Source organism: Sipha flava, unplaced genomic scaffold (assembly GCF_003268045.1).
Source record: "Sipha flava isolate LNK unplaced genomic scaffold, YSA_version1 51_pilon_pilon, whole genome shotgun sequence".
In the NCBI taxonomy this organism is placed as follows: domain Eukaryota; kingdom Metazoa; phylum Arthropoda; class Insecta; order Hemiptera; family Aphididae; genus Sipha; species Sipha flava.
In genome coordinates this window covers 842,383-867,872 of record NW_020273468.1, presented here as the reverse complement: position 1 = coordinate 867,872, position 25,490 = coordinate 842,383, and the positions used below count along the sequence as shown (strand labels likewise).

General features: G+C 30.0%; 1 protein-coding gene across 1 annotated transcript in view; it reads right to left on the bottom strand.

Moving 5' to 3' along the window:
- Window positions 1-10: 10 nt before the first annotated feature.
- The window catches only part of LOC112690744 (DNA-binding protein D-ETS-3), a 46,426-nt gene continuing 20,946 nt past the window's right edge, over window positions 11-25,490 (bottom strand). Inside the window, exons 6-10 of the mRNA XM_025564818.1 lie at window positions 17,021-17,071; window positions 11,483-11,530; window positions 10,272-10,461; window positions 8,361-8,584; window positions 11-428 (exon numbers count right to left, since the gene is read on the bottom strand). Of these exons, the coding sequence (XP_025420603.1) occupies window positions 241-428; window positions 8,361-8,584; window positions 10,272-10,461; window positions 11,483-11,530; window positions 17,021-17,071 (701 nt within the window). The 3' untranslated portion in view covers window positions 11-240. The remainder of the gene's footprint in view (window positions 429-8,360; window positions 8,585-10,271; window positions 10,462-11,482; window positions 11,531-17,020; window positions 17,072-25,490) is intronic.

The window sequence follows — 25,490 nt, the reverse complement described above, 5'->3', positions numbered from 1 at the left end:
GTAGTAGTAGTAGTAGTAGTAGTAGTAGTAGTAGTAGTAGTAGTAGTAGTAGTAGTAATAGTATTAGTAGTAGAAGTAGTTAATAGTTATACCCCACTACAATAGAGTTGGCCGGTTATTGTTCTTGAACGTTCAGGCTGAGATTTGTGGTCCCGTTCATTCGATGGGCTTGTACGGAAGTGGTGGTCGGGCCGCGGTGGAGCCTGTCAGTGATCGGGCGGCCCAGTGCACGTCCGTCGGTCATGGTGACGCGTAGTGAGAGTAGCTGGCCAGGTGCGGTGATACGCCCGTGTGGTGGCTGACGGCGGTGCTCGCTCCCGGATGATGGTGGTGGCCCATCGAGTGCGACGCGGACGCGGCCGCTATGTTCGAGTACAGATTGGCTCCCGGGTTGGTCCAATACGACGACGCTGACGGAAATATGCTACCTGTATCAATGAAAGAACAGCGTGTTTATAATACATTGATGATTTTGCATAATATGTATACACGTTTAATAATATAATTATTTTCAATGGTCATCTGTGATCCCTGTAATCACCCCCTGTAATAATATCTCTATGCATTATGTCCACGAGATGGACTTGTCCCCCTTTATTGTTACGCGGTGGCGTTAATCTTCGAAAGTGCTCTAATTTACTTTCGATTTTCATGTATTTTGTAAGTAAAACGTTGTAGAAGTACGTATGTATGGTTAATTGGATAACTAATAATTGAATACAATATAGATAATGCACTGAAATCCAAATATATAAAATACAACCTATTGTTTCTTGTTCTGATGACATAAGTTAAAGATTTCTCGTTTTTTCCTCTCCGGTAAAAATGGTAGAAAAATGCGATAGAAACGAAACCTACCTTTTTATTAATATTTTACCATCTATCGTTATGTACACAGAGTACCTATCTATGTTTTTGTGCTGAGATTATACTTCAAAAATTCTATGTTTTTTAGCTAGTGACTTAAAAAAAATAATAATCACTTCTCGAATGTGGTACAGTTTATTCCGCGTTATCTATGATCCATGTCTAATCAAAAATGTTTTTTGCTATTATATTGACGGATTATCTTTCATAAAAATATATTTTTAGAATGGAATCAACAAAAAAAAATGATTATTAAATTAGTAACGATGAACGTTAAGTAATAATCATGAAATATTCCAGTGGCGTATAAATTGGAGGGGAGGGGGGTTGGGGATCAGAACCCCCCCCAATGAACCTGAGATGGTAAATTAATTTTTGTAGTATCTTTATGTACACTCTTTGCCCGAATGGTCGCTAATAAATAATAGGTAATAATAATAATATGAAACACAATTTTTATATTTTTAGAATTTTGATTTGGAAACTATGTTATAAGTTTGTATAAACGTATTATACACACGTTACATACACGCATTCTATATGCATACAAATATAATGTAAGTCATAATATTATAATCATATCTACTACTTTGATAATTTTTGCTTGGGAATGTATTCGGGTTTTCTATGACACGTGACCTTTAGGCTTTACCTAAACGTCTAAATATTTAGCATCATGGTAAGATATTTATGAAAATTTAATTTTTAGTATTAAATAGATGTTTATCTCGGTTTTCAAATTGTTGGTAATAACACGTTTTGGATTAACACCCATCATTTCTAATCTTCATATACTAAATAGTATAGAGGATTAACGATTACATAACAATATAAAATCAGAGTTGCTAAATCATTGTAATAAAATTACTATCCAAATACCAACAAACTTTTAAAAATCGTGGCAACTTTACCCATTACAACAGCTACTGCAGAAAGGTCATCTTCGGAAAACATAGTTGCTGAATTTACCAATTATAGAGGTTTAAGTTATGAAAACCTATTTTCGTATTCGTAATACTTCTTCCATGACAATCGATACTTAGTAAATAATTTCAAAGTTTTCTCTTTTAATGTTCATACATTGCATGATTTATAATCGAATTTTATGGTTCACATAGTGTGTAGACCATACGTGCTACTTAAAACCCATGGCGTTCCATTTCAATGTAAATACACTATGCGATTAATTGTTTTTGTTTATATTATATTAATATGTATAAAAATTTACGTTTATGTACGAGTAATTTCAAATAAATTCAAAGCTGGCCATATTACCGGAACACCATTTATCGGATAATAAATACGTTAAAAGAATCGCTTCCTTTTTATAATCGTAATCGCGTTTGTCTGGCAAAAGAATGGAAATCAATGCTGAAAAATATCACCGGAACAACGTATAAACCAAAAGGGAAAACTTCGTTATTGCAGAAAATGTATTTTTCCTATTGCCGACGGGCAAGCGGTTTTAGCTGAGGGGTCTCATTCCCAATATTTCACTGGTTATTGCAATAAACAAAACCCCTGTTCGGTGTTCAACCGAAACGAACGTATTGACAAATGAAATTACAAACTAATGGGTTTCTGGAAATTGATTTTGGTGTACCTAGTTTTGTTACAATTATATTTCAGTCTGAACTGGTAGTCAAACTGTACGTATTACCTCGAATACAATTTAAGTTTATCAAAAAAAAAAAAATAAATATTTATATCTGCGAGTCAACATAGTTAATAATAATGAATTTCGATCGAGACAGAAAATTTATAAATAAAAACTATAACGTTTATTTATTGCAGTTTTGATAATACATAGTTTTGATTACTCGTGATTGAATTGAATTAAAATAGGTACTTGCTTTACTTTTACCAGCGGTTAAATATTAATTAAAATAATTTCGATTTTGTTATAGTACCTACTTGTGTAAATTATAATTTAAACTTAAAATTAAGTTTGATATACTGTTTTATTTGTTTAAGTCTGAGGTCTTTTAAGACTATAAACCTTGTATAACGTATAATATTACATTGTTTAGGAATATTATACTATATATACGTATATACATATATATAATTCATTATATTAGTGCTTATCATAATTTTTTGTAATACATAGACCGTTACGTGCCTGTAAACACTGGAGCAACTAAAATTATACATATTATTTTTAGATTTGTATTTTTATGGCACAGATTTCGAAAGTATTAAGGCTGTTAGGATTAAACTTACACTGTTGACAACTTTGTGTTCTAATCTCGCTTTAAACATTCTGGGCTACTGGAAGTACTGTGGGCGTTTATTTTAATTTTAGTTTCTATCTAAAAATGTTCTTGGCACAAGGTTTGATAAAGTTTAAAGTTTAAACAAAGTTATATAGCTGTCTTGATATATGAGATCGTTGTTTGTCCGAAATATTTTAATTCAAAAGTTATTACATCATGTTATGCGAGAATTTTATAATATTTTCCGTTTATATTTTTGTTTTTAAAAGCTCATATGAATGCATGATACGAATTGATGATTTTAAATACTTAAAAGCTATGGGTTGTGGTGGTGTTGCAATGATTAAGAAAAAAAAGCGAACGAAGCAATAATCATAACTTAAACGATTCGAAAATAAATCAAAAGCTATTTCAAGGTCAACTTTTACACATTTTTTATATTTTTCCTTCTCTACTAATTTTTAAATTTCCATGTGATATATAATGCTTTTATTTGTCGGCAAAATGTCCATCTATGTTCAAAGTAAAACGAAAATTTGTATTTGCACTGACAGTAGTATTGTAGTGAATTTACCAATTCGATATTACTGCAAGTGGGTCTGATATGAGTGTTCATTTGACTTTTTGGCACTCGCGAGAATACGGGTCGCGCGTACGAAATACAGTTGTTGTACTACGTTAACTTGAACGATACACTTGCGAGGAACACGTGACGAGCGTATGGAAATACCGTTACACGAATACGTAATATGTTCTTGTATACAGAAAACGGGGGGGAGGGATAGGGCAGGTCGAAACCGAATCGGCATTGCACGTCCGTTTGTGGGAAGGGAAGGGGGAAATCAAAAGTTTTTCCCATGTCTCATCACTTGTACTGATGTGCACTTAAATCACAAAACTTGATCATCGTGTAACGATCACGTGGTTTGATTTACAATGTAGGACCCGGTGGAAAGTTGTATCCAAGTGCTCACCCGAGAGACTTACGCGCGCACACACACACACACACACACACACACACACACAAACACACATACACACCGGAATCACGGCACGCTTGCGCGTATTAATTACCATATCTGCTGTGTATTGACCGTCGCTCGTGATGTTGGCAATTAATCGCGTGGTAGGTGGACGCGTGTGGCGGGTGCGCAGTCTAGGTGCGAGCACGTACACGGGTGCGTGGGCGTTTGTCAGACGCGCACCACTCGTCGCGCAACCGAGACGCCGCGGAACAGTGTGGTGCGCACGCGCAGGATCGCACACACATACGTTGTTCTTGCGCGTAGGTGCGTACGCCGCGGGCGTGCAGCGTGTGTGTAAAGATGACATTCGCTCTTGTTTGGGTAACCCGCCGCTTGTCGCCGTGGCGCGCGGAGGAGTTTGCTTATACGGCCGCCGCCGGGGCGTTTAATAAACGCTTTGCTCTCGGGGAACCGTGTCGACTGCGGCGGGGTGCGCGCTATCGGTTCAGCAGCGCCAAGCAATTTCCGGTGCCGGGAGTGACGCCCGACAAAAGCTCGTCCGTGATCGCTTTTGTCGCACCTCTCGTTTCTCTCTCTCTCTCTCTATATATATCTTTCTCATCCTCACTCTCTTACTCTCTCTCTCTCTCTCTATATATATATATCTTTCTCATCCTCACTCTCTCACTCTCTCTCCTTTCTCTCTCTTTCTCTCGCTCTCTCTCTCTCTCTCTCTCTCTCTCTCTCTCTCTCTCTCTCTCACCCTATATCTTCATCCCTCTTCCGTCACTTATACCTCGTTTTTAACGGCTGTGATTCTGCTATGATGCACAACATACACCATGGATCGTATGCCAATCGGCATTTAACGGTTCTTTTTATCACGTGTGTATAGTTTGCTAAAATATTAAGTATATACTTGTATTATTAATGTAGTTCATTCTACCCTCCATAATATCGCAAATCACCATTCACCATCAGAAATAATAATTTTAACCTATGAATGGTTATATATATATATATATATATATATGGTATTTCGGGGTATTACGAACTGACCTTGATAAATGTAAGTTTTTAATTTTTGATTCTACGGATGATACTTGATATTATGACAAGATTCTCTCGATATGAATGTTATCGTTCTTAGTTTTATAAGCCATGCAGTGTAAGCACAATATTATTGAAATCCTACATCTGGACATTAATACATTATAATCAATTTATCGTTTCGACTAAAATAAGAATTCTACTTATTGACGTGTCTTAGGATTTTCTCCGAATACCAGATGAGAGTAAATTATTTGGAAGCCACGTACATAACGTAAACATTTCACGTATCTGCAGTGTAGTTGCATTGTATGACGAAAACGTACACATGCAAGTACAACGATATGCAACAGTACTACTTTGCATCGCTACCCAGTATTACGTATGAATAATAACAATTTGTCATGTTGACGGAAAATAATAATGATTACATGCACTGCAATGGCGCTATTATAGGATGATTTGACGTTATTAATAGGTTGACGGCGAGCGTAGTCGGCATTGACGTTGCCGGGCAGTGGAGCGAAAAATCACTGGATACAATGTCTTCCTGCGCGCGTAGAAAATGTGCAAAAGGGTCCTGGGCGACGGGCGTGCAGTCATTAAACGCGGCAAGGACCGGACGACAACGGCAACGGTGGCGGAGTCATTAAGGACCCATTGTGGATGGCTAATGAGACAGACGATTCGCTTCGGCGTATAAATATCGCACCACCGCTCGGTTTGTACTAAATCTCCAGCTCTTAATGTCCATATATATGTATAATGTGTGTAGGGTTCCCGTCGGTGACTTAACACTACGCCGCGACGTAAGGACGAGGAGAGACCATAATGAATTTCATAACCGTATTCGCTACGAATAAATCACATCATCGTCTACGTCCGTGTGCGTACTTAATTTACGATCGTTACGCGTTTTTAACGCGATGTTTTTCCTATGCTGTTGTACATGTGGATGACGTTGATCCTGTGTACGTTAAAACCAACATTTCTACACAATCGTCATAATTGTACATAGCAGTTAAAAAATACATGAATCGTATCATTATTGTATAAAACAGCTAACCCTGTAATAGTGTGATGAAGATTATATAATTTTAATTTCGTATAATGTACACGTTTTATAAACAAATTATGAAAATATCATATTAAAATTATATAGGTTATTTTAAATTTATTTTCAATAATGGTTATATTATATATATATTGGTAGTGTCTTGAATGTCTATTACTGGAAAATGTGGGTGTGCTTTTAGAAGTAACGCATAAATACACCGAACTATGTTTCTAAAACTAATTTAAAGTAAAACGTATTCAACGTAATGGGTACATCGGAAAACAATTTGATTACAAGTCGAATTGAAATTTTTTAACTAAAATACTATACATCTACTATGTAAATCTGGATGAACTAATGAGGAATTTTCACGTGACGATTTAGTTAATCCTCAAAACAGTGGAGCCAGTTGGTACGTGTAAGCCAATATTGTTCGATTGAATATTAAATCAAAGTTTCCCCCATTTGCATATCGTTAAGTTAAATGTTTCTCAACAAACCTTTTTCTTTGTGACAATAGTCGAATTAATATTAGAGGGAGGAAAAAATCAAAATCAAAGGGGAATGAAACTTTTTTTTTTTACAATACCCCAACGTGGACGACATACACACGTAATTATGATTTTTCAATTTAAATTTACAGTCACAATAGACAGTAAGGCGATGTAGAAATAGTCTATAATATTAATGTTCAAACATTTTAAAGGTTTCGTGTTGGTTAACCAAGTTTCACATGTCTATATGAGTAAACATATCTAAATATTGGATATAAACCTTATTTTAACGGATCATTTCAACACTCGAAAAAACGTACACGTCGAGTTCAAAGTATACATAAGACAGCTTTTGATAAAAACGTATACGCTCTCATATTCGTATAAGTAGTAGTTATTGTGTGTATTAACGTAAATATAATCGTATACAGATTCGTCTTTCTATTCATGTTTGCCCTTTTTTCTTCGTTTCCTCACCGTATAAGTAGATATACATACAGACACACACACACACACACACACACACACACACACACACACACACACATAAACGGGTCAATACATACCCGCCAGCGATTTGTGTACATGCTGCTCGTACCCCACGCCTTTGTCGACACCTGATGTAAATTTTCACCACCATCGTAAAAGGCGTGCGGTTGACAAGTTTTGTTTGCGCGCACGTTGCTTGTATATACGTGTATAAATTTGCACCGTTATCCTTCGTCAGGTCCGCTCGTCCTCGGGGCGTGTGACTTTCACGCTTTAAAAGCACAATCGTTGCTGTCGTTTACATAAGGATGATTCTTACACGGGCTGTTTGCCTAGTTTTCCTTCCATTGCTATTACGCACACATGCCCATCCACGTGTATTTAATGTGCGCTTGCACGCACGAACGACGTGGTTACCAAGTTATTTTCCCTCACCACCACCGTCACCGGACCGTGTATTGCTATTCTATTATTGTTGTGCACTTATATACGATATATACGGGCCACGAGGGTTACTATCATGTGTATGTATAATATAAATATTATTCTCATCATCTTGCCTCAGTATTTTCCTCTACAAATTATATTCTTATTCTACACCAAGGTCGGTACCCATACATTGTCATTAGTTTTTTACACATGATTTGGATGCACATATAAGATGTGTGTTTACTATTTTTCCACGCTTTCGTTTTTCTTATATATATATATATATATATTAATGAGCGAATTGCTTCCTACATGAACATCGTGTAAGACTTTTAAGTGTGCAACGTTAGTATATCTTTCATCAAGTGTATTTTTAAAAATATACCCTCGAATATATAGGTCAAAGAATCAAGAAAAATGACGGTAGTGCTTTATATCGATTCTCATTTCTTAATAGTGTTACATAGGTTAGATATAGAACTGATTATTTTTAAGTCGAGTTTAATAAATAAAATCAATGACACTTAAATAATTTTAAAATAAAATAGGTTTTTAACTTGCATTATTTATTAAGTAGTAGGTTTTTAAGTAGCATTATTATTAACTATTACGCAGTTTTTATTTTATATATTCCTTTTAGCTTTAATTTATTTATGTTGAAAATGTAATACATTTTTTTATTATTAGATAAATGTTCGTCCCCTATAATTAACATATTTGGTCTTTTAGATACGATTACATCGTTTAATGTGGAAATAATTTTGATATTTTAGTTAAATAATAATAAGTTTACCTGTAGAAGACGTTATTCCTGGCGCGTGAGGTGAGATGAAGTTTAATTTCGGTGAGTGGTGATGATGGTGGTGATAGGTGGTCATAAATAAATCTGATTGATATTTGTACGCAGTGGGATCTGCAGCTGCTGGTTGAGTGGCTGCTGCCAAGCCTTGAAAGTCAAATTTGTACGCATACCTTTTTCCGTGTACTTTAGTCATTATGTTTTTATCATAATAATACCTAAAAAAAAAAAAAATAATGAAATAAATGCTTGAGATATTATTTTTATGATTAGAAAAAAATATGTATAAAAGTTAAATAATTTAGATTCAAATAAGTCAAACTAAAAATAAGAAAATATTTATTATTTAAGCAATTGAATTTTGAAATTATATTAATTTTAATTTAATTTAATTAATTTTAATCATGATTTGTAATTATATTTAAAAATAAAATATTGATCAAAGTTTAATTATTATTAAAAGTCATATTCCGGTCGATTAAAGGTATAGTAGGTATATATATATGTATAAATCAGGTATAGTAGGAATTCGGAAGTATACATGATGGTCCATAGGGATTGTGGCTAATGGGAATGATTCGAGTCGTAATAACTGTGCAGTTGACGATGAAAAGGTTTCCAACCCACGATTATCAATTTATATCCGGTCCCCTTTTGAATCCCGGTGACTTAATTTAATTTCTGAATCAAAAATATCGAATGAGATTTTCTATCGTGGAATATAGAATTATTTTACTTCATTATAAATCTACACAGAATGGGTATACAGATTATAAATTTGATGACTAAAAGTAAATGTACATTTTTTTTGTGTTAATTTATTTTAACTTTTAATGATGTACAATGGAAAAATATAAACATCACAATTTTCAATTTTACGTATAATTCAATTAAACCTCATAATTGCTTTACCAACTCTATTTAAAATATTTTTATAAATATATTATTTGATATAATAATTTAGGATCATTCAGTATAAATGGATGATAGAACTGTATAATATTTTGACGTTTTAGTTTTGCTCATAAAGTCATAACCATAATAAATGAGATGTTTATATATTTTTAGTTTATTAATTTTATAATAGTATTCATACCATATTAATAAAATTAAAATATACATAATTTATACTAGTGTATATATATATAGTCAGGAATTTAAAATAGTTATTATTATTTACGTAAGCATTACTTTATTTTATCATCTGCATCACGAATAATGGTATAAATTAATACTGATTTATCGGTTAAAAAAAGTGTATCTGTCTTTTGTAACATTTATTGAAAAAGCTCGCTTAATAATTTGATTGAACCATATAATAAAATAGTATTATAAAAAACGAAATGTCTGGATTAAGTGAGAATTCAGTGGCTTTGTACACATACAGAATTAATAAACGTTTTCTGTTGTATCGCGTTTTCTCCACGGAGGTAGGGTGCGGGTGATTAACGCACAATCAGTGGCAATCACCGACCAACAACCCCTCGTGCACAATTAGAGCGCCCAAAGCCAGTTTCACACCCCTTCGTTTCGACACTACTGCTGCTTGCCGCCCTAACCCTGTAATTAGGATATATTACATGTTCGCCATTCGGTACCCAGTGGATGAGCAAATACGTGTCTGTCGGAGTACAGTATTCTGTATAAATCCAATTGCTGAGGTATATATAAGATCGTGGTGAAATGTTACAAAGAAAACAAAAATCAATATGTACAAAAGTTGAAGTCGCAATTATACTTTTTTAAACAAGATCAAAAACTTCAGATTTTACAAAATTCGTTAGCGCAAACTTTTTGTACAACACACTTTTATAACTGAATGCATAGACTAATAAATAAAATATTTGTCTATAACTTTAAATTTTATTATTCTATTATTCAAGTATGACAAATGCCTTGATTTACCTTAATGCTCTGCTTAATTTATCGTAATTCATGTTTGGTTTCGATTTTCTTTCACCCCATCTACGTGCTACTTCGTCAGGGTCGGTGAGCTTAAATTCACCGTTTGTACCTTCCCACGTAATGCATGCCGCGTTACTGCTATCGGATAATAATTCCAATAGAAATTGCCACAGTTGTATTTGACCAGAACCTGTATAATTTACACAATAAAAAATTAACTTAAGTAAATCTTTATAAATGTTTTATAAATTTATATTATAGATGAGTCATTTGTTATATTATAAATTAACTACTACCGTAATACAATGTTATACTGATATAATAATACAATATGTAAATTAAAGTTAATGTTCAAACATTTTTAGTAGAAAAAAATATAAAATTAAAATAACGTTTTTTAAATGTAGTTAGTTCTGCAGACAAAAAGAAAAAAAATGTACTTTCAAACAGTTTATAATTGTTGTGCGCGATGTTAATATAACGTAGGGTCAGAGTAGTAAAAAATAAATTAAATAGACATCACTGTCTTAATTATTATGGATATACAATGTAATAAAACACGAGGTGCCCATTGAAACGTGTATGTAGTTGCCAGATAAGATATTGTTAGGGGCATCATAGACCGTGACGAATGGGTTAGTCGAGAGTGTGGCAATAGTCGATTGAATACACGCGAGCCGAACATAATTCAAACCAAAGCCGGAAAAGTGTCAAATATCGCGTGGGAATATAGTTTATACTATTAGACAACCTAAGCAATAATAAAAATGAACCACGATAGTCATTATCATATTGAAGTTCGAAATAGTACTTTAAAATATAGTATGATAGTATAGAGCTCATTTAGTATATATACAAAGAACTATAGATTTAGATTTACTTCTGTTAAATTTATTTGAATCTTCTATTACTGAATATTTCATATTATTTAATATCGATTATGAATAATAAACGAAATCTCTTTTTATTGCAGCCATATTTTAATCAAATTAAAAATAATATTCATTTTTTGTTCCAAAAAGGTTTTTCATAAAAATTGTGTACTATTTATAATAAATTATATTACTTATAATAAATATTAATAAATAATAATAAAACTATATAAATAATTGTATACAATTTAATTTATCCGCAGTTAGTTTCCGTTAGTTATTTAAGAGTTGAAGACTATTAAAAACAAAAATACAAGATCATGAAGTTTCTCGACTTACCAGAGCTAGCTAATCGACTGCTGGTGGCCCCAAACATTTGGTATGGATCTAAAACAATAAACATATAAAATATATTTTAATATGATTAAATAATTTCAAATTTATGGTACTATATTATACATGTATTAATTTGGTAATAATATACAGATAATTTAATTTATGAAAAACAAGTAATTAGTAATAGTTATTGTTAATGATGAAAATAATCGACATTTTTTTGATTTCTTCATCATAGTCTTCATCTATTTTCTATTAAATTCAGTTTAAATAATAATTTGTGACGAGTTGATTTGAACAAAGGGGCTAAAAAAATATCCCGAGGGAACAATAAAACAGGGTGTATGTCGAATTGTTTGCGAATGGGCAGCGCAAACAAAACCACTACCAAAATATGACCCCAGGGTTTATAATAGAAGACAAGTCATTTAATGATTTTTCCAAGTAATGAACATGGATGTTCATTATTTACATGTCAACACTAATTTAAACACTATCTGAATCTTGCGACATTAAAATCCAAATAACATATTAAAAGTTGTGTACAAAAACAACTGCGAATAACATATAAATTTTTTTCTTTAAAAATATTTCATTCTATCATTTAACTCTTATGTTAAAAATTTTCCTATATTTTTGTTCATGTATAATATAAATAAATTATTACTTTTAAAAATATTTTAATTAGTCATGCACAAATATAGTTAAAATCGAAATGCTTCATTGTTTTATTTATATAAATTGTGTAAGTAATAATGAAAAATCATGTTTATTACGGTTAAGTATATTTGAAAGATCAAATTATAGAAATAAAGCTGAAATTATTAAATTTTTACAAAATGTTTCTCTAAAATGATTTTTAAATTAAAAATATGATAAAATAAGTAAAAATTAATTAAATGTTTCTTATTAATAACTGTAAGCTTTTGAGCATGGAGTTCATAACAAGTTAATAGTTCAATATTTTTAAAAAGTAAGTTGGGTAACTCAAAGTATTTAATGAACTTTTTTTGGTTCTCGCTTCGCTGGATTAATTAGAAACGGCTGTTGCTGTAAAATTGTGACGTATAGTGGCCGAAGTTGTGTTTTTTTTTCTCGGGGGCCGTCTAATAACTTTGTCACGAAGGGTAGTGTAAAAAAGGGTCAGCGAGCAAATAACTGTGACTTGTTATTCTTTCAGGTTGACTTGATAAGAGACGTTTAGGTTGCATTTTAAACGTGATACTTTTTGGTGGGGTCTGACATCTGAGTGCTTACAAAAACGTTTTAACAGTTCCATTATCGGCACGTGGACTCGTGTGCAACTGCCCCAGTTGATTGACAGTCTAGAGGGATCGTGAGGGATAAGGTAGGTAAGGGGAAAAAGTCGATCGTTCTTCTTTCTCGGTTCATAACTTGTGTGTCAAGTACCACCTTTCTATATAACCGCAGTCCAAGTTCATTATTATAGCCTAACCCTTTTTAAACTATTTTTTACCTTATGGTGTTGTCGACGATTTTACAAGAGTTGTAGTATTATATATATATCTACTCACTTTATTTAGAAATGTTAATGTTATATTAATGTTGGCAATAATCTGAATTGTATACAAGAAAGTATTTTTATTTTTTTAGATTATTATAAAGCTTAATTTATTTTTTGAATAATATATTGAATTACATGTAAAATGTTAATTATTACGTTTTTTGAAATTATACTCAGTAATCGACAAGAGGTTTAATAAAAAAAGGGGGTTGAATATAGATTTTACTGGAATTATAAGCACTACTTTTAATAATTTTCATTAATTTTTTTTATTAGAAATTATTTAAAATATTTAAATAGAAATATAATCATTTGTTATAAACAAATGAAATAAAATTCCAGAGTTTGATAGGTGGTGGTGAGAGTTTAGAGGATGCCGTGGTGATGACCGTTACTCAATTTCCTAATATTATTGTATTTTGTCTTATTGTCTTTAGTATTACGTTAGACGTTTCATGTTAACCGTGGATTTTTTGAGCCGCTCCATTTCACAAACATCGCAATGTAATCTTTAAGTCGTATAAATGTTTTGTTATTTTTTTCCCCCATTTTCGTCACCGGTCCTCGAATCAGTGCACGAAATCTGACAGCGCCTATGCCACTATCACGTCATGGTATAAGTACACAGGAACGACGTAGTACTATTATATTATATTACAATACACTGTATCATAACAATAATAATACGGTCGGCAACGAGGGCGATACGGTCGGTTGGACATCGGCGTCATCGCCGTCGTAGTCGTAATCCCACGGGATGGATTTCGGGTTCGAGTTAAACGCCGCATGTTGTGTGTGTGTGTGTGTGTGTGTACCGGCCTCTTGTTCACGGTCACTTGTTGGGGCGTTTTAGTCGCTGACGGCCGCGGGTACACTGGCGCGAAATCCGCCCACCTTATTTCGATGACGACAAAAATCTGTTTTTCACCCGCTCCTGTCACTTCGTCATCGGTTGTGTGCATCTATATGTGTGTGTGTGTGTGTGTGTGTGTGTGTGTGTGTGTGTGTGTGTGTATGTGTGTGTTCGATTTAACACGGCCGGAGGAGTTTAATTTTAATTATAACCACCGCCGCAGCCCTTCATTATTAATCTGATGCACACTCCACTTGTTCGACGTATATTATACTACAGCTACTAATAATAATATTATCAATATTATCGTTTACTGTGCCGACGACGAAGCTTTCCAACGGGTGCGAGACGGTACATTCACGTTAATGGAACCGCTAACGCGTTAAGGATCTCTACATTTCAAGGAATCGTTATTCGATCATCGGTTAACTGATTGTCCTATCTAGCTATCTATCTATTTTTCTTTCTAACTTATGTCTAAGGCTACATTTAATTTTTGTTTTACGGTATAATTATTCTAAGTGCGAGGAAAAACTTTAAAAACAACTTTTAAATAAATTATCTAATACTAAGAAAAACACGAGTAATTTTACTTATAATGTATTAAAAAATCTTGGTCTTATTGATTCTATCTTTGAAACGGTCAAATTTTAAAAAATATTTTATGGTTGTACAATTATATATTTTATTATAAATATTTTGAAATGGTTCTTTCAAAACAATTGTTTCTCATTAGGATTGCAATTCTAAATTAATATATAAACATTATTCGTCTGTAAAGATATTTTATTGAAAGTAAAATTTCATATATAATATACATATTGTGTATTCATATTCATAATATGAACTCTTAAATTAATATATCAAATACTAGATAGTATTGTAAATGATGTTTTGTTGTATAAAAATATGTTTCATAAAATTATGACTATAATGTTGGCACATACGTGAATTTGCTTTTGTACGTTTGTTTCTTGAATATTTCACTAATGTTACACAAGGGCATAAAAAACTAACCTACATTAAATTTCAAAATTTACTATTAGTTATTTCTAGCCAATTTATCTATTTTCCAATCATTGACGTTTAGTTTTTATTTTTAACCATATATATATACATGTGATAAAATTGAATTTAAAATATTCCAATCTCAAGTTGTCTTGGTTAGGTTTGTGTGTATCTGTACTGTATAGTGTTTTGATTGCATTTTCATAATATTACGTAGATCCCCAGTTAAACCAGCTTTTACAGTTGGACGCTTTTATAAAGGTGACGGTGGTGAGCCTAGGGCGTTGGTTTTTGTACCGCCTTTGGTAGTGTATGACTAACGTGCCTTTGATGTGCCCAATCAAAGCTCATTGAACCATTGTGCTTGTGGCCTTTGACGGTGGTCGAAAAATAAGAGATTATAATAGAATTAGGTGTCCACATTCAGTTTGTTTTATAACACACAATAAAGTGCCCCGAGGTATTTAAATTAATAGAGCTTCTATTTTTTCTTTGTAATATGACAAGAAAATCATATTTATTTCATGAGCTATCTGCTGTTGAATGTTAAGTGTATGATTATAAGAAATAAGAATGCATAAAACTTTTAATTTTTATTTTTTTCTAATTTTTATTTTTATATTTAGGTTTTTGTACTTTTAATAAACAATAATTATCTTATAATAAAAACAAATTTTTAAAATGTTTATACAATTTTATCAAAAAATATTAAAAAAAAGACATAGGTACATTGATATATGTCCCGAATTTAATGTTAAAAGTATTTAGAGAAATTAAATATTAATTTTATTGATTATTATGATTATTATAGTTGTACTTAAATAATAATGAATAATAAATAATAAGTATTGATAATTTATCATTAGATGTTATTAGTACTTTAACATAAATTAGTATTCATGGTTCGTTAATTCCTTGTAAATGAATAATTTAAGTTATATAGGTAGAAACTGACATTTAAATGTTTATCCTTAACTATACCTAATGGTGTAATATGTTTTATTGTACATAATTGATACAATGAGAAAGTAGTTTTTATGTAATATTTTTTCTAAATATTTATTGAGTACGAATTAAAAAAATAAGTTTTACATAATTAGTCAAACCATAAAATCAAAGATAAATTTTTTTCTAAATAAATAAAAAAAGTTCTATACTTAATTTTTTTTTTACTATAAATTCTATCGTGTAAGTATATAACACTTTACTATATACATACATAAATATTATAAAAACTGTAAATATAAATTATAGTTTAAAAGAATTAAGAATTATTCTAGTAGATATCAAAAATAATAAGTAATATTTTTTTTTAATAGAATGTTTTATTTTAATATTTTTTTTTTCACAAATGTATATTATATTTTGCCGTTTTTTATAATTCCAAAAATCCTCCTCGGTGATAGAGAGAAATGTCTATAGAAATCAATGGATAACTGACTGCTTTACATGCCAGAAGAATTGTTCATTCGTGTGGATGTTATTTGATTGTCTGTCCGAACCGATTCAAACGATAACATTTTGATAACGTTCGCACGTGATCAAGCGCATTTGTTGTACAAGACCTTTCTACCCCTAAAATTGTCTTGATTGTGACAACAAAAAAAAAGGAAAGAAAGAATATATGTTTAGCTGGCGACCAAAAGGTAAAGACCCTTCTATGATTTCATCGATTCGCCGGACAACGTGACAATCATGCTGTGTGTTTATTTAGGATATTTTTTACCCTTCCAAATGAAATTGAATGGAATATTCATAATAATGTTATTGGTATTGTCGTATATAATTCTTGAATTATGCTTTGATTTTATTTTAAAATGTTTACTGAAATAGTTTTTATTGTGAATGTATACTATTATTTATACGAATTAATTTAATCAAATCTTATTTTTTATTCCATTTTATTTCATTCTCATTATTTAATATTTATTTTTTTGTGTTTTAATGTTTAGTAACCATTAATTTTGATTAAACTTTTTAGTTTAAGAACTTAGTTAAACTTAATTTTTTTACCTGAGAAATTGTTGTATAATTATATTACATATTATAAATTATTAAAGAATAGCTATAAAACACTATTTTCCACCACTAATAACCACTAATAAATTAAGAAAATTCTCTCAAAATAATTTAATTAAATCAAAATAAAATATACCTTGTGTTTGGCCCGATGAATGTGTACTCCATGATCCTTTATAATGTGTATCTAGAACAAATATAATTTATTAAAATTGTACGATAATGAGTTTATTACAAAAATGTATAATTACAAATGTTTATTAAGACATTAAAAATATATTTGTATAAATATGACTTGAAAATTATTTAGTTTTAACTAATATCATGTTTTTGTGCGACAGATGATATTTAAGAACGTTTGCGGTAATTTTCAAAGTATATATTGGCGTAACAATAATTTGATAATGTTCAAAATATTCTATTGCACATTGGACTCCGAGAGATTATGTTAGAAAAAACAATCACTGCGTATTTGTGTATTACTCATAAACTTTAAATTAAATCTTAATCATTTTTGTATATATTAAAAATGTATATATAGTTAAGGTTTAATATATAAACAATGCCTTATGGTTTTTGTATAATTAAAATAATATAATAATGTAAATTGCGCTAATATGAGTAAAGCTAAATAAATTACTACAATTCTTAATATCCGTATCAGCTATCAATATATATCATATCTATACTTCATTAAATTGTTATTTTAAATACTCAACTAAAATAAAATAGTTTCATCAATAATAATAATATATACAGCAGGTCATATAATAAGTAACATATTATTAGGGTGAGAATAATGTACATTTATTTTTTATTGTAACATTATATTTATAACAGGACTTGTACTAAGAAATTTTTAGGACTCCACAACTTTGAACTAAGTCCTAAGGATCTCAACCATATAATAATGACATATTATAATGTATGTATAAGTTCAGGTATTCTTTCTCAACATTCATAGTTCATAACAGTGATTTTAATAAGTTTCTGGCACTTATCAAATGTTTAATATCAGTACTATGAGGTTTAGAAGCTACCACTCTTACCAATATTGAACAAATATTTGGAAAATGCATTGAAGAAAATCGTGTTCTTATTAATTTAATAAGGTTAATTTTTTCTATATATAGTTCAATTTAATCGGTTAAACTTGACACATAATCTAATACTTAGCAACTCATAAAAACTTGTGCTAGATGATTCTTCATTCTGTACACTTCATTTGAATGAATGTCTGTGAATTTTCACATTTAATTTAATTTCCATGCTCTGCAGGCTAAACGCCTAATTTTAATAAACTCACTTAAAATTTATTTTAATTTCTATTTCATACTCAGTACAAAATCCATTATTGCAATTAAAATTGTAGTTTATTTTTTAATTTTTTTTATTTATATTTATTTTAATGGAATCTGGCTTAATTAAATAATGTACTTGTAATTATATTCTTGTATTCACCTTTTTTAATTACTATCATAATTTTAACACTAGTAGCTATAAATTAAAATGAAAAAAAGGTTAATTTTTCGTAATTCTGAATTATTTTACAATGATATCAACTGTTCATACTCTAATGCAAATTTTGGTGAATCTATGTCTGCATCAATTAAATTATGAATATTTTTTATGTATATTACTGAAGATTATAGAACAGTCATGGTCGGGGTTTAAATATTGAATGATCATATTATCATCATAGATAATAGAATATTTTAGTATCTATGATAATTATAATCATTAAACACGGTCTTATGTATGTAAATAAGATCGTATAAATCTCTGTATACTATATAACCTATAATAATATCCAATAGTATGATAGTAATTGTTAAAGAATGGATTAACGACTGATAAGATTTGTGGTGCTAAAACGAAACCGAAAAAAAATATATAATTAAATAAAATAATAATAAATATGCCAAAAATACAGAAAATTCACAGATTTTAGATACGGATCAAATTGGTTTTTAGATCTACCTATATTGGTTAAAATTACCTATTACCGTTACCTCTGACGACTCATACTCATGGAATAATACCGAAAAAAATAATATTAGAAAGTCAGAGATTCTAAAGAAAACTAGAAATGAATTACAGTTAAATAGTAGTATAAATTACAATTATTACCTTCTTTAAATGACTCTTAGATGTGCCATTGGAAATTAAAATTACCTACGATAAATTAATTTGAGCTCAAAACAAAAACAATAATTGTTACACATTTATTTATTAGTAAAATAATATAATATAAAGAGTATACATAATTCATATTCATGCAAAAGTTGAATTATACGTAAGACCAATTATTTTTAAATTAAAATAAATGTATTAGTCATCTTTAAAAAAATAGTAATCTTAAAACGACTTCTTTTTACTCGGCGATGAAGATATGCAATTTTACAACATGGATGTTAGAGAGGTAAATTATAAGTATCTTAAGAAATACGAATGATGTTTATATTTAAGATGGTATTATATAGTATTATTATTCTTAAGTATGTCTATATTTCTTTAAATAATCAATAAAAACTAATAAATTATCGTTTATAATTATAAATAATGGTAGTTGCATCTTAGTGTCATTATAGTGATAATTATTATAGTTATAAATTATCGCTGTCGTCGTTTTTAAACGTGGTATTGGGTTAATACTAACATAATAAACACCTGTATATGTATTATTATTCTTAAGTATGTCTATATTTACTTTAAATTTTTAAAAAATAATTCATAGCCAATATGAATTTCTTTTTTTTTATTTATTTTGTATATAGATTAAAATTTTCGGTTATGCCTTCATTAGGATAGTAATAGGTATAATATATTTTTCATTATTAAAATTTACAATTTTATATAATATATGCAAGTTTTATTTTCTGTATTAATTTTGTTGTATTTTATATATTGCGAAAACTTTTCTAGCAAAAATTTAGTATACCGTACTTGTCCCATTTTGTAAATTTTAGTTTAGCAGTTATTATAACCGATCAAGATTAATTGTTACCTAACATTTATACTTGGGTTGAATTTAAATTATAATAAAATTGCTTATAATAATGAATGAAAAAATGATATCATTGGATGAACGAGCAAAAAAATAAAAGGGGTAAAATAAAAAGATAAATATAGATATTATTAAAAATAAATAAATAAATACATTCCTCATTTTACTCAGAATCTAGAATATTAACTTAGTTACGCGTATGTGTACGATATAATTTTAAGTGAAACTCTTTTATAAATAATGTTATATACATATTATAATCTGTTATGTTTTAGCTTGATTGGACGCAAACAATAAGTAGTAAACACGTACCGGCAAAAATCATTGATAAGTTGGGAAATGTCCCATTTCTGCTCAGGTAATCTGACGTTTTGATGTCCAACATAGTTTACACGGCGGATCGTTCACCCGATCGATACGATCGTTGTAACGTGTACGATCATATTTGAGGAGAATCCAATAATTGTTCTAGTCACGTCGAATATGAACATCAACTATTGCGATATGGTTACTGCTATTATTTTTATACCGTTGTATAATATATTGGTCGAACGGTATACGTGTTGAACGATGTACACCGTATGTATGTGATAAATACTTGTTTATGATAACTAATGATAGCTAACTAACATATATACTCCTGTGGACTACAGCTCGGCGGTGGAGTACTACACACGATCGAGAGGGAATGATATCAGACCAAACGCGATAGTATAACTGACCCGTCGACGCCGCCGAGGTGTATCGCGGGCGCGTAAGGGCGCCGCCTGCGTGACGGCCGTGTATGTGTGGGGCGCGGCGTTGAGAAAATCGATGTCGACCAATCGGGCACCGGCGCCCACGACAAATCACTCCCCTCGAGTACTTCCGGATTGGTCGGATAGGATATTGCGATGTGGAAACAGAGAGGTGGTAATACAGGGGAAGGGATCGGAGTGGGGTGGAAAACATACGTGCCGTGTTTGCTACCCGTCTGTCCGTCCAACATTTTACTATATACCTCCCCCCATTCCCATCCTGAATTTTTACCCCGTCCGTGTCGGCTAATAACTAAGTACGTTCAGGCATTCTTTCCTTCCTTCCTTCCTTCCTTCCTTCCTTCCTTCCTTCCGCCCTTCCTTCCGACGTTTATTCTTATCGTCTTTTCCATTAACGTGCACCGTTTCCTTCTACTTTAATTAGAACCACATTGCATTTTTCGCCATAGTTGTTTTTTTAATTATTTTTTTTTAGTCACACCTAAAACATGTTTCTTTAATAAATAACGTTTCATCGTTTTTTTTTTTTTTTTTTTGTTAAATTTTTTTATATTTTGTATTATTTTAATAAACTTGTGTATACACTACTCAGCTCACGTTAAATTACAACACATTATTTCCGATTTGTTAACTAGTTTAATGTGTTACACTTTATACGTTGATGTTTTACAATGATTGTATGTCCGTTAAATATACTTATAGAAACTGTTTTTTATTGAGCGTTTTGAAAATCTCTATATGACTACAAATAATAGTGTTACGTTTATTTTATAACATTTCTAATAGTAATGTATGGATCGGAAACTACTTGAATACTAACTCGACTATCGGCTGCTGCTCAATCATCGATGGCGAGCATGTTTTACGGCGTTTGGTATACTCGTCACGCACTCATACATCACAAGAAAAACCTTGAACATTCATTATCATGTACAAGTCACGAAAGTGCACACGATCGTCTTAAAAACATATAGGTTTATTATAATATATAATATTATATACTCATGTAATATATTATGTTAACTGAAAGAGTATATGCATATATTTTGATATAGCGCTTTGTAGTTGCTATGATATTTGTATTTCATGAGAACTTGTACAGATTATTTTCTTCTTATATTATAATTAGGAAGCGGATTTATTGGCTTTATGCAGCCCAACGAAGATGAAAATGTGAGCGATTTATCTATTATAGAGTTCATAGAAAAAAATTATTTTGCATATGTATACATATTTTAAAGATTAGAAAATATTCGACCCATTTTTTTATATTTTAGAATACACTGCATTATTGCTTATAAAGAAAAAAAGAATTACATATATATATATATGTATGTATATAATTTTTTTTATTATTAATTTTTTGAGTTGTGATTTTCTCATAACAAAGATAATTATTATTTATATATTAACTTTCTTAAATTTAAATAATTAAATGGTATAAGATAAAATTGTATTTAACCATAAGGTTTAATAATATCTTGACTTTATTAAATACAAATGTACCTATTATTTTATTAAACATGTATGAATTGTATTATATATGGATGAGTTTAAATAATTCACAAAAGAAATTATGCATATGAATGTATATTTTTAGGTTTATGGTTGATTTTCAAATTTCAGTATATTTTAAATATATAACTTAAGGTGCAATATTTTTGGCAAATATATGTATTGTAAAATATAATTATGCATGTACAAATATACAATAGATATTTCTTAATGTAACGTGTGTACCAGTCTATAAACTATTATATTTAAAAATAATATTTTAGCATATTTTATGTGTTCAAAAATATATTAACAACAGATTTTAAGGTTAATTTGAACACATCAGCATTCAGTTTTTAAAATTTTAAAAATATCTCAAAATATGGTCTTTAGTTATGATTAAATCATTGTAATCCTGATAATATAAAGTGGTTAGTGGATATATTGATTTTAATCGATATTTACAATACTTTTACTTAATTTGATTTATAATTAATGGTGGACAATCGTTTTAAGCATTTTTTTTACTATGTATACATGTGACTTTCAGTTATTAATGGTTCTGGTCGTTTTTTTTTCTAATCTACAGTTTGATAATATTCATCGTTGCTATAGTCTCTGTGGTGTCTATTTATACTTATTTTATTCTGTTACGTGGGCTACGGTTGGCCATTGACTGCATAATATTAACATTATTTAGCAAAACTAAAACAATAAAGTATACAAAGACAGGTGTTGGATGTTAGTTTCACTGTAGTTAACTGTGGAATAGTGGGTACCTATTATTATTTCAGAATTTAATAATACGACTCTTGCATTAAAAAATGATAATACTACCTTTTGTAAAGCTTTAGGTGATTTATAATGAATATTACAATTTTTATACATATATTTAAGAGAATTATATTTAAAAAGTATTTTTCATATTTTATACTTATAAAATTATAGACATTATAATACAATACTATTTTTAAATAAAAAAAACTGTGAAGTTTTTAAAATCAATTATTTTTTAATTGATAAAAATTTACTATTTTTTCTAGATTTCTATGATTTGTATGATTTATCTTATAAATCATATAATATAATCATCTTATCTTATATAATCATATATAATAATCATCTTATAAATTATAATCTATTTATATGATTTTGTTACAAAAATTTTTATAGCTTTTAGTTAAACTTAGATTTATTTTTTTTTCATACCTATACCATAAAAATGTTTATAAAGATGGTACAAGTTATAATGCATTTAGTTTTGTCTAATTAAGTCAAAACTTTGCTAGTAAAGTAAATAAAATTACAAATAAATTAATACAAATTAAATACAATTTGTGAAATTAAGAAAAAAAACATATGATCTTAAAAGTAATACATTGTATTAAACTATAATAGTAGTAGTTTAAAATTAAAATTGCATTTAGTTAAATAATAAACATACGTTTTGTAATATTAAATGATGTATATTTGAGTAAAAATATGGTATTTTTAAACATAAAACCGTACATTAAAAATGCAACTGATGATAAAATTGTTCACGAGTTAGTAAATGTGTTTATCAAAAATAACGCATAAAATGAAATAAAGTATTTTAATGTAAAAAAAAGTCTACTGATGCAAAAATTATGTTGTTCAGTGGCAACCCATTGGAAATAGTGGCTGTCATGATGTAGAGAGGGAGAAAAAAATAATAGTGCCTTTTATTTTCGTGTATTAGGGTTCACGATTACTTTCCAAGCCATTTGATTCTCTAAGGAGCACTATATGCTCCTTCAGACATCACGGCGCTAATTTTATATTCGTCTTTTGGTCCGGAATAAAAACCATCCTTAAAAGCTTCCGATTCTATAGGTATTTCTCTTCTTTCTTTTACGCATGGATTTAGATTCAACTCTCAAACTATGGAAAACGAAAACTTTATCGGTAGGTAGAAACTAAAAGCATTTTTATTTTAAATTGATCTGAAAATAAATCAATTGAAACTCCACTATTTATTTATCAAGTTATTTCGGTAAAATGGTTAAAAAAATTATTTTTTGACAGCATATATTGTGTATAATTTAAATACTTAACATTCATTTGATAATAATAATAATTTTACCTTGATATAGTTATGGCATTATACTCAATGGTGGATATATAACTAAATCAAGAATGGAGTGGATTAAAATCATTATTCTGTAATTGTTGGTATCTTAAAACTCATCTCCTCATCACATCTCACTGACTTGATCTCCTCCTTAGCGATTGTCCAACTTTTCCTTTTTCCTCATCAAGGAGTCCGATGAGTCTGTTGGCAGTAACCTAACTAATTTATATTATTTATTTATTTTATACTAAAAAAATAACTTCAACTATTTTCATACTAGTGAAGTAATTTGTTGCATTCTTCGGTAGAGCATGGGGTATATTTTTCCCCGTGACCTCTTGGTATAGATTTTTTCGCTGCTGCTTTAATAAGTTTTATGAACTTAAAATATCTATCTACCTTAGGAGGTATTTAGTTTACCTTTCTTCTATGTATCGGGGTGAAGACAGCCCAATCTGTTTTTAAAAAGTTCTACCTAGATATTTCATGGTTGTCTATAGGTATTGTGCTTTTGATCATCACAATAACTGGACAATGTTGAATTTTTGGGAATTTATTGCCAATAATTTTATATGCGGTTAAGAGAAGGCCATTTGAATCTTTGGATCAAAACACAGGTTCAGAGACGTTTCGGTGCCCGATTTGAAAGTTTTATTATTACTATAAAATGTAAAAGTTTTTACTAACCATTATTCACTATTTATTATATTTCTGTATGATGTATCCGATTGCCATATGAAATAAAAACCTTAAAGATGTCAATCCTTAATTCTTTCATTCTTTCTAATAATATATGGATAACATGATGAATATTATTGAAAATCAAAATAAAACCTAATGTACCACTCTTAACATGTATTATATTTATTTACACCCAGAAAATAAAAATAAATATAACGTATATTATAAATAATATAAACACTAATAATGTGAGGAAGGGTGGAATTGTTCCGCTATTTTACCTGACTTAAGTGTACCATTGTTGTAGCTACACGTATTTCGTAAAACGCTATATAGGCTATACGTATTACAAAACGAACACTATACTCGTTAATTCGCCTATGAATAATTCTGTTTTGGGATTGTTTTTGGCGTAAACACTACTGCGGTGTTTTTTTTTCATTTTCAAAAAAAAAAAAAGACAACGTACTCGTGCTCTTGCGATCTATGAGCAGTCTCACGGTAATTTTTCACTCACATACAGACTTACACACACACACACACACACACACACACACACACACACACACACACA